The sequence below is a fragment of the Erythrolamprus reginae genome, chromosome 5 (genome assembly GCF_031021105.1).
Source record: "Erythrolamprus reginae isolate rEryReg1 chromosome 5, rEryReg1.hap1, whole genome shotgun sequence".
NCBI classification, from domain to species: Eukaryota; Metazoa; Chordata; class Lepidosauria; order Squamata; family Dipsadidae; genus Erythrolamprus; species Erythrolamprus reginae.
This window is the reverse complement of record NC_091954.1, coordinates 22,377,373-22,388,972: the sequence shown is the minus strand read 5'-3', so window position 1 is coordinate 22,388,972 and position 11,600 is coordinate 22,377,373. Positions and strand designations below refer to the sequence as shown.

Below are 11,600 nucleotides of genomic sequence, written 5' to 3'. Positions count from 1 at the left end.
ACTGCCTTTTTGGTCGCTATCACCTCGGCCAGGAGGGTTTCGGAGTTGGCAGCGCTCCATGTGTCGTGAGGTCACACTCCAGACTGTCAGTCATTGGCTGAAGGCATGCATTGCCTGGGCCTACAAGGGCGTGTTTAAATTAAGTAATTCAGTCCCCATGACAACCAATTAAGTTAACACATGCTTGGACTCTCCCTGCAGTGCGCAAAGAAGACCGTTCAGGTAACCCAACGCCACTTCTACATTGCCAATCCAATGTTCTGCCCACCTTGGTTTAAGATTAGGCAATTAAGATTATTTCAAGATTAAGCAAGATTAAGCAATTTTAGCATTTCCCTGTCTACTCCTTCCATGAAGTCAGGCAATACAAGAAACAATGCTGAAGAGAAACGCACAAGGAAACAAATTTCTAATACACTGTGTAAGAGCAGGTTTTATTAAAACTGACAACCACATGTGATTTCTCCTGCACCTACTTAATACTGCTAAACAGGGTTACAGACTAAAGAACCCTAGAGACAGATAGTGACACAAGACAGATTTATAATGGATAACAAATGAATCCACAGCACTGGTGCCAATTGAGAGTGTGACCCTACAGTAAGCAAATACGAAGCTTCTTCCATATTAACTGGGTACAGAGGGCAGGTTATATTTGTCATGATATTTTCTGACAGGTTAAGATGCAGGAGCTACCTTTTACAGACAAAGATGGGATGAACTCTTCAAGCTAGTGTGTTTGCAACTTGCTCTATAAAACTGGCCAAGTTGATGTCCCGTTCAGATAAGCCAGCACACTCGTGTGTGCTTAAGGTTATATGAACCTAAAACAAAAAAATAGGCTCAATTAATACAGTAATTAGGAGAATGCCTAGCTGCAAATAGAATAGAATAGAATAGAATTTTATTGGCCAAGTGTGATTGAACACACAAGGAATTTGTCTTGGTGCATATGCTCTCAGGGTACATAAAAGAAAATATACATTTGTCAAGAATCATATGGTACGGCACTTAATGATTGTCATAGGGGTCAAATAAGCAATGAAGAAGCAATATTAATAAAAATCTTAGGATATAAGCAACAAGTTACAGTCATACAGTCAACATGGGAGGAATGGGTGATAGGAATGATGAGAAAAACTAGTAGAATAGAAATGCAGATTTAGTAGAAAGTCTGATAGTGTTGAGCGATTTATTTGTTTAGTAGAGTGATGGCGTTCGGAAAAAAACTGTTCTTGTGTCTAGTTGTCTTGGTGTGCAGTGCTCTGTAGTGACGTTTTGAGGGTAGGAGTTGAAACAGTTTGTGTCCAGGATGTGAGGGGTCAGTCAATATTTTCCCCGCCCTCTTTTTGACTCGTGCAGTTTACAGGTCCTCAATGGAAGGCAGGTTGGCAGCAATTGCTTTTTCTGCAGTACTTGAAAGAACTAAAAGATCATTTTTTAAATGATACAGAATTATAAATGTTTTTAGTAACGCCATTCACTGCTGGCCTCAGTGCTTACCGATGAAATTTCAAAACGCTCTGTCCCATCAGGATTAGGGAAGTCGGTTACTTTGGTGTAGAATTTTTTTTTAAAGAAAGAGTTATATTGAAATTGCAAGGAGTGAGCCACTACTGCGAACTCCTTCCACATTAACTGGGTGTAGTTGATATACCCAGTTGCTATAATCCACACCCCTCTCCTCTTGCTCCATTATGAGACTGGTAGTTGCTTAATTGTATTTATCATTGTATCAAGCACTTCAGATAAGGCTTAAATAGCCACACACACCAGCACCACTACCACCTGTTTGCGCAAATGTAACCTCTGCTATAGGTTTGGACACCTAGAAAGGCACAAACGCTGTGGGTTTAATGGACTTATGCTACAATTGTCTTATATAGTTAACATATACTGTAGTTGTCTAAGCTTGAAAAGGGAGCCATGGTGGGGTTGGGATAAAATATCAGACTAGAAGTTAGGAAGACCAGAACCAGGTGACTGACTTGGAGCTAGTCATTCTCTTTCAGATCTAGGAAGAAAGCAACGGAACACTTCCAAACAATCATCTCACCATTTTCATTTAATGACCCCATAATTCCTTGTGGGGTGGAATCTGGCCAAATGAATGGAGCAAGCAGAGTGTTTTCATAGCCGGATACCCTTTCTGATGTCAATATGGAGTTTTGTTCAGCATATACATTCTGTGTGTGACCAGAGAGAGAAATATCGGCCTCTACCTAGGATCGAACTCATAGCCTCTTGATTGTGAGGTGAGAGCTCCACCTCTTGGCTATCACACTACACTGCTTCCAAACAATATTACCAAGAAAACAGCAAAAATCACTCAAAGGCCAAAAAAAAAAAAAGGTGTGGAGGGGGACTTGAACAACTCTTATCACTTACTTTATTGTAAACATTAAACCATTCAGGATGATGATCCAGTTTTTCTGCTTGTAGAGCTACTCTGGTCATAAACCCAAAGGCCTGTTCAAGAGATGAAAAGAGGATTTTAGAAAAAGACAAGCAAAGAAAAGGAATATCCACCCAGGCTCCACTAATAAGACATATAAGCTACTTGTTCGTATACAGATTCTCAAAAAGGTTCTGAAGATGTTCCTTAGATGAGAAGCAAACCCTTTTCAAACCAAAAACCCAAGGAAGTCTAGTTGCCTTTTGAAAAAAAACAAACACCTTTGGGACTACATAAATAGAAAGTACTGGCAAGTATTAATGCACAGACCCATTTACACATGTCAGGGTTAATAACTGGACGTCTTTGCAGCTTTTGTCCCCAGAGTTGCATCCTAGCTGAGCCTACTGTTAAATCAGTGTAGAGCTGCATGTTTTGTCCCTGTTCCCAAATCGTGCATAAGCCTGAATTTCTCAAAATTTGTACCCGATTAAAATCCTTGAAATGGAACTCCTTGTAGATAGCATCTCTGCCTTCCACCTCATTCCATCCTACTGCTCTGAGATTTAGCAGGAGCTGTTCTCTTTCTTCACCGCTCAGTCGTTGAGCTTTTCCTGCCTAGGAGAAAATGGACAACAAATATCTAGATAAACTTATCTCTAAGCACGTCTATGAAGAAGTTATTTTCAGATGACACTAGAGCAGGGATGTCAAACTTCATTGAGGGCCGCATCAGGGTTGTGTTTGACCTCAGAGTGGGCGTGGCTGGGCGTAGCCCTCTGCCAGCGAAAATGAAGCTCGGGGACCACGTGCAGCTTGCCTGAGCCCCAATTTAGTCTGGGATGGCCTCCTGCAGCCCTCTGCCAGCAAAAATGGAGCTTGGGAGAGAGCACACGGCCATCCAGGTCCCATTTTTTGGCTGGGACGGCTTCCAGCAGCTCCTCCCCCCCCCCAAGTTCTGTTTTGGCTTGCAGAGTGTTGCAGAAGGCCATCGTGGTCAAAAATGTAGCCTGGGAAGGCTGCACAGGGCCCTCCAGAGGTCCGTTTTCACTGGCAGATGCACTGTGGGCTGGTCCTTCACTGTTTCCAGGGAAGCCCGACAGGCCAGATCTACCAGCGGTGGGCTGCTCCTGATTCAGCCCGGTTCAAAGAACCGGTAGCCCCGGTGATGGGAGGCTCCACCCACCTGGCAGGGATGCTTCTGCACATGCACAGAAGTGTCACCCATGTGCGCAACATGAACCGATAGCAAAGAGCTTTAGAAATCACTACTGCTAAGCACTCTGATGTAGAGCATCACATCAAGAGGGTTTTTTTTTTAAAAAAATCTTCATTTGCTACTTGAACAGCTACTTAGAGAAATATAGAGCACTCCAATGTTCTGTGACTGGCTTGGGAAGAGGATGGGAAGTGTAGTCCAACACACAGAGAAGACACAAGTTGGGGCAAAGCTATTCTGCATTGGCCCCACACACAGTGCTGAACACACACATGTTGCACATGCTTTCATGCAATAGACATCTTGGCCTGATGTTGTTGCCTCCAACTCTTGTTCAAGCTAAATGCAGGTTGTGGTGAATTTCAGCACATTAAAGTAGTTATTCCTTTGCTGACATGATGCAAACTGTTCGATTCCTATTTAGGGGGAACGCATGTCCTGTTTCACTTAGTTGTCCATTTGCGTTATACATAATATTTATTATAAGCAGAAAAAAACAGTTTCTGTTTTGGGGAAGAACAATATATCCAACGTGGTTTGTGTTAGTGCTAAAGCCATCCCATAATTTGCAATCCTTTATTGGAAGCATTTTAAAGTGTGCTACCCCGCTTTGTTAGAGGTCTCTTCATGATATATAAACACTGCCACTAATTCGATGCCAAATATGTCGTTCGATACAGGTTTCGACTTGCTACCACAATTGCAACCAGAATTTCGGCTGCTAAGCATAGTAGCTGTTAAGAGAATCACATCCAATTCTGTGACCACAATGTCAGCCCTTGTACTTCCTTTCTATAAGCAGACTCGTTGTTCTTCTTAATGAACCCCACCACTGTCGTATCATCTGCAAATTTAATAATTGCATTGGAGTTATACAACGGGGTGCAGTCGTGTCGTGTGTATACAAAGAATAAAGGAAAGGGCTTAGCAACACAACCCTGGGTGTCTCCTGTGCTTGGTATCAGAGTGGAAGAATGATGAGATCCCATCCTTCCTGACTCTGGCCTAGCTGTCAAAATATTAAAAATTAAATTAAATTAAAGTTGCCATGCAGCAGGAAAAAAAACCCGACTAATCATTTTCATTGCTCAATTCTACCAACATAGATAACCTTTATGGCCATGTTAAATGAACAGAAACCCATGATTCATAACTATGATGACTATGATAATTACACTGATAGTTGGAAGTTGGCTGCAATGGACTTGGATGTTAAATAAAGCTTTTATTAAAAACAGAGTACTCCTCCCAGAGAAATGGTTAACTAGAAGACACACACATTTATATAAAAGGCAGAAACCAAATCTTTAATAAGCAGCTTCTTTCTTAGTTAATGGTTAAAGACTGTTGCATCATTAATCCCTGTCCTTTAAACTTCTGTGGATATTGGGAGGAGCAGATGGTGACTAATAGGAACAGGCCAACAGCTCTTACTGGTTTCCATGTACTGGCCAGTTGGAAGGACAATTGTGCAACTGTTTTGGAAACTTTTCGATGAATGCTAATGCGAAGCAAAGAAAATAGGATGGAAGGGAGAATTCTTCAGTCTGGATCCAACACAACAATTATGTGACTTTCTTCCCTGAGGATTCCAGAGCTGAGAATCTCCAGCTGAAAAGATTTTTGATAGAAACATAGAAGATTGACGGCAGAAAAAGCCCTCATGGTCCATCTAGTCTGCCCTTATACTATTTCCTGTATTTTATCTTAGGATGGATATATGTTTATCCCAGGCTTGTTTAAATTCAGTTATTGTGTATTTACCAACCACGTTTGCTGGAAGTTTGTTCCAAGGATCTACTACTCTTTCAGTAAAATAATATTTTCTCACGTTGCTTCTGATCTTTCCCCCAACTAACCTCAGATTGTGACCCCTTGTTCTTGTGTTCACTTTCCTATTAAAAACACTTCCCTCCTGGACCTTATTTAACCCTTTAACATATTTAAATGTTTCGATCATGTCCCCCCTTTTCCTTCTGTCCTCCAGACCATACAAATTGAGCTCATTAAGTCTTTCCTGATAAGTTTTATGCTTAAGTTTTATCCCCATCTTGGCCTTTGCAGCTGGCATCGATTCATTCTACCCACCTAGCAAAATCATTGGATACAAAATTATATTCAATTACAGATAGCCCTCGACTTACAGCAATTCATTTAGTGACCGTTCAAAGTTACAATGGCACTGAAAAAAGTGACCTAAGGCCACTTTTCACACTTATGACCACAGCAGCATCTCCCATGGCCATGTGATTTACTACTTCGTATTTATGATAATTGCAACAGCCAAGGATCATTTGCGAACTTCTGACAAGCAGTCAATGACAAAGCCAGATTCACTTAGCAACCGTGTTACTAACTTAACAACTGCAGTGATTCACTTAACAAATGCGACAAGTCGTAAAATGGGGCAAAGCTCACTTAACAAATTTCTCACTTAGAATGTAAATTTTGGGCTCATATGTTTTGGACTGCCTGTACAGTGTTCCCTCGATTTTTGTGGGTTCGAACTTCGCGAAAAGTCTATACCACGGTTTTTCAAAAATATTAATTAAAAAATACTTCGCACGTTTTTTTCCCTATACCACGGTTTTTCCCACCCGATGATGTCATATGTCATCGCCAAACTTTCGTCTGCCTTTAATAAATATTTTTTTAAATAAACTTTAATAAATAAACATGGTTGAATGGTTGCTAAGGGAATGGAAAATTGCAATTTAGGGGTTTAAAGTGTTAAGAGAAGGCTTGTGATACTGTTCATAGCCAAAAATAGTGTATTTACTTCCGCATCTCTACTTCGCGGAAATTCGACTTTCGCGGGTGGTCTCGGAATGCATCCCCCGCGAAAAGCGAGGGAACACTGTATATCAAATCAATTAAATAACGTTATGTTGTATTGCATTTAATATGCTTCATATAATATAAATATGGACGCCTGCAGACTGCTTGATTTAGAGCAAGGGTGTCAAACTCGATTTCATTGAGGGTTGCATCAGGTTGTGTTTGACTCAGGGTGGGGTGGCAGGGGCGTGGCCAGCTCAATGTCACTCATGTTGGGGGGGGGCTGTGGTGGCCCAAACGCTCTGCCAGTGAAAACGGGCTCCCAAGCTTGGTTTTCGGCTGTGACAGCCTCCTGAGGTCCTCTGCCAGGCCCCACAGTCCAATCCTTCACTGTTCCCAGGGGCCCGCAGGCCAGATCTAAGTACCCCAAGGGCCGGATTTGGCCCTGGGGAATTGAGTTTGACACCCTTGATTTAGAGCAATGCATAATTCTAGTGAAGAAGCTGCATTCTTCATTACAATTATGCATTCTGTTGGCTTTCTCCGGCTCTTGCTGACTAAGCAGTGCTGGTTGGTGGGCCCCTGGAGGAGGGCCTTCTCTGTGGTGGCCCCAGATCTTTGGAATCAACTCCCCACCCCCAGGATCCCTACCACTTCCACCCTACTGGCCTTCCGAAAAGGTTTGAAGACCTGGCTCTGCCAGCAGCCCTGGGGGCCATGAACGTTAACATCTCAGTTCCCGCCGAATTATGTTTAATTTGGTATGTGTGAGTGTATGATTGTTTTGATTAGCTTCGGGAGTTTTATAACTTTTATTAAGGTTGATTATTTTTAAGGGATTTTTACTGCTATTAATTTGTATTCAACTTTTGCTATTTCGATGTTGACCGGACCAGATTATCTCCGGGACCGCCTTCTGCCGCACGAATCCCAGCGACCAGTTAGGTCCCACAGAGTGGGCCTTCTCCGAGTCCCGTCAACTAAACAATGCTGTTTGGCAGGACCCAGGGGAAGAGCCTTCTCTGTGGTGACCCTGGCCCTCTGGAACCAGCTCCCCCCAGAGATTAGAATTGCCCCCACCCTCCTCGCCTTTCATAAGCTCCTTAAAACCCACCTCTGCCATCAGGCATGGGGGAACTGAGATATTCCTTCCCCCTAGGCCTTACAATTTATGCATGGTATGTTTGCGTGTATGTTTGATTTTATAATAAGGTTTTTTTAGTTGTTTTATTATTGGATTGTTACATGCTGTTTTTATCATTGTTGTTAGCCGCCCCGAGTCTACGGAAAGGGGTGGTATACAAGACAAATTCCTTGTGTGTCCAATCACACTTGGCCAATAAAAATTCTATTCTATTCTATACAAATCCAAATAATAATAATAATAATAATAATAATAATAATAATAATAATAATAATAATAATGATGTTGGGAGCTGCCCCCAGTCCCATGGGATTGGGCGGCATATAAATCAACAAACAAACAAACAAACAATTCCTGAAGAGGGTCTTTATGGAATCTTTTATTGACCTATTCTGTAGTGTCCTGCAAAATATTTTGGGAATTCCCCAAAAGAATTCCTTGCAATATTTCTCTTAAAACCTCACTTCCACCATGCTTAATGGATGCTACATGCAGCAGCACTTCAGCAAATTGTAGCCACACTGAGTAAACACTGCGCAGCACAATGAACCTCCAGCCGTTGCCCTTTTACTGAGATCACCTGATAAACGTGTCCCTGGTATCTTAGCGACTGCTGATAAGGCTTTTAGAGAAAGAGACAGACAAGGTTTATGTCCACCAGTGATCTCACCCATGCTTTTATTAGTGGCCAACTAAAAGCAGAGGCAATGGAAAAAATAATAACAGTGGAGAGTTAATATTACAAGAATGGATTTTGGACAATTGTGCTCAGAATTGAGATTGAAGTCAGTGTATTCTAGACATCGCATAACCATTTGTGCCTGGTCATCGTACCTTTGCACATATTAAATGCTGCAGCTTTTTCTAGACTCAGTTTTGTTAGTTTTAAAGCAATTCAATATAGGTAGTCCTTGCCTTAGCAACCCTCCTGAAGTTATTATTATTATGAACGGTGACGTGTGCTCGCCCCCATGGCTCTGAGTGCTAGCGGAGTCTGGCGCAATTATGCTACTGCCTTTGGGCAGGTAGCAAAATCGCGTGCGGACACCATCGCTGGCTGGTGAATTTCAGGGAGTTGAAGTTCACAAGTCTTAAAGTTGCCAAGTTCGAAGACTTCTGCTTTACAATGAAAGCCCTAAATGTGCTTTTTTTAAAAAAAATTCAAGAGGCAAACAGACTTTCTGTGGGTTTTTTAAAATTCATTGAAGATGTATTGCTTGTCATCCAAGAAGCTTCTTCAGCTCTGACTGGATGGTGGGGAAAGGGAGGACTTATACCTCTTGCAGACAGCAGGTCATTTGCATTCTCTTTGAGGCCACCTGAAGGTTTATCTATGTCCTCAGGGTTTTGATGCCAAATGGGTTTTTTGGCATCTTCTTGGAACTGTTGGAAGGACTGTATTGTAGACTGGAGGTAGATGTTGTCCTATCCCACCTCTTCTGTTGAGAGAGGGCTGTTCAATTTTTTTTTGCAAAGTTTTTTTTACCTCCACAATCAGCATACAGCTTCATATACCTTCAATACAGCTCAATGTACATATATCTTTATTCAAATGCAATAAACAGAATCACATTCCAGGTTTGCATCATATTATTTCATCTTCCTTCCACTTCTCTCTTTCTATCTCAGTTGGTATTCTGCCTCTACTACCTACTTTCTTGCTCCGCTCCTTCCTTCTACTACTGTTCCTTCAATTTCAGTTTTGACATAGATGGCCTCTTTGACCGCTCTTTCAAACCAGACGTCATCTATTGTCCAAAATGTGGACTTTTCCCCCCGCATATAATGTAGACTTTTTTTCCGCATATAATTTGCCTTTTAAATGCAGTCCATCTGCAAATGACCAGCTGTCTGCCAAGAGCATAAATTCTTCCATTCTCCACCAGCCTGTCAAAAGCTGGAGGCTTCTTGGATGAGAAGCGATGCTTCTTAAACAACAACAATAAAAAGACCCAAAACCACAACCCAGAAAGAACAGAAAGCTCCCATTCTAGGTTGCTAAGCCAATGGGTATTATCAGATTTCTACAAGTCTCAGTTTGGCACCGAACAGTATAAGGTAGTGATGGCGAACCTATGGCATGGGTGTCACAGGTGTCACACGGAGCCATATCTGCTGGCACATGAGCCGTTGCCCTAGCTCAGCTCCAACTTGCATGTGTGTGCCAGCCAGCTGATTTTTGGCTTGCACAGAGGCTCCGGGAGGGCATTTTGGGCTTCCAGAGAGCCTCTTGGGTGATGAGAGAGGGTGTTATTACCCTCCCCTGGCTCCAGGGAAGCCTTTGGGGGCTGGGGAGGGTGAAACACGAGCTACTGGACCCACCAGAAGTTGGGAAACAGGCCATTTCTGGCCTCCAGAAGGCCTCCAGGAGGTAGGGGAAGCTGGTTTCGCCCTCTCCAGGCATTGAATTATGTGTGTAGGCACTCGTGCATGTGCGATAGCATGCGTGCATACTTTTTCAGCACCCGAGGGGAAAAAGGTTCGCCATCACTGGTATACGGTCTCCTGCTTGCGGCAGGGGAGGGTTGGACTACAAGGTCCCTTTTAACTATAGATAATCTATATCTGTATCAGTTCAGTTGCCAAAGGGAACAACCATAACCTAGATGACTTAAGAATCTCCATTAATTTTTTTTTAAAAAAAACCCCTCACCTATACCTGCCAGCCAAATTAATTAATCTCCTTGGCTATCTATTTCCCAACTTTCCAAACTATGCCACGACTGAACTCAATACAGTCGAAAGTATGTTTCCAAAAACTTTTTACAGTCAAAGTTCTATTTGTGGTTCAGTTAAACACTAAACATTCAACATTCAAGTAAACTTAAATGATGACTTGCAGACACGGCTGGTGTTTTCATGTCGACATCGAATTAAGAATATTTCAGGAATATGTATTTTTAAATGTATTCGAATTAGTTCTTTATCATTGCAATGTAAAGACTGGGGAATTGAATTCTATTTAGTCATGCGATTTGATAGGACGCGGTGTGCTTGCCACACTTGCTAGTCCGCCCTCCCTCCCCTCCGTCCCTCCTGCCTTCTTGGAGTAAGGTTATAGTTGAGAGGTGCGGTACTCTCTTGCAAGAAAGCTTAGGCAGCGAGAGATCGAGACAGACAGACAGAATAGAAAATCAGAACTGGATAGAGAAAGAGAGACGGAGCTGGATAGCGAGTAACTTAGAACTAAGGAAAAAATTCCTAACAGTTAAAACAATCAATCAGTGGAACGGCTTGCCTCCAGAAGTTGTGAATGCTCCAACACTGGAAGTTTTAAAGAAGATGTTGGATTATCATCTGTTTGAAGTAGTGCCTAAGCAGGGAGTTGGACTAGAAGACCTCCAACGTCCCTTCCAACTCTGTTGTTATTATTACAACTAGAGGCCAGACAGACGGATAGGCGCAAACTCCATCTCAGCCACTTTCCCTTTCACCGGGCTGAGTTCGGATTAAGAATTAACCCACAACTGCCAACGTTCCCCCCCCCCCGGCCAACCTAGCCTCATCTCAGCTCCAATGCCACTCCCGGGCGGCGGCGGGGGGGGGGGTCTGCAAACCACCACCATCACCCATTCCCACGGCAATGCCGGCAGCGCTCTTGGGAACTCACCATGGCTGGTAATCGCGGAGCGCAAAAAAGCCCAGAAAAGCGCCGGCTCGGCCAGCGATTTGCAGCGCAGCTCGGGAGGCGGAGGTGGGCGGCCTCGGACCAATGCGGAGCAAGCGGAGGTGTGCCGGATCGGAGGGCCCACCTTCCCCCTCTGGAGGAGAGAGGCCCGAAGAGTGGGAGGGTGGTGCTGAAAGGAGAAGGCTGCCCGGCCGCTTTTGGTCTCAGGAGGGAGGGGGGAAGAGAGGGGGATGGCTCCCGGACATCTGGACGCTGAGGTTTACATGCGCACGCGCGCGCGCGCCTCTGCCTGGGGATGAAGGGGTCTTTGCAATCTCGGGGAGATCACAGCGATCCGGCTTTCCATACATTCGCACACATGTATGCGTACACACACACACACACACACACTCCTTTTCATTATCAGCAAAAATATGTTACACACATATACACGTAT

General features: G+C 43.3%; 1 protein-coding gene across 1 annotated transcript; it reads right to left on the bottom strand.

The window, feature by feature from the left end:
• Positions 1–406: 406 nt before the first annotated feature.
• Positions 407–11,316, bottom strand: PCBD1 (pterin-4 alpha-carbinolamine dehydratase 1). The gene is made up of 4 exons (XM_070753950.1): positions 11,147–11,316; positions 2,882–3,013; positions 2,389–2,469; positions 407–824 (listed from the first exon to the last, which is right to left on the bottom strand). The coding sequence occupies exons 1-4, from the start codon at positions 11,147–11,149 to the stop codon at positions 726–728; spliced, it is 315 nt and encodes a 104-aa protein (XP_070610051.1). The 5' UTR covers positions 11,150–11,316; the 3' UTR covers positions 407–725.
• Positions 11,317–11,600: the final 284 nt, after the last annotated feature.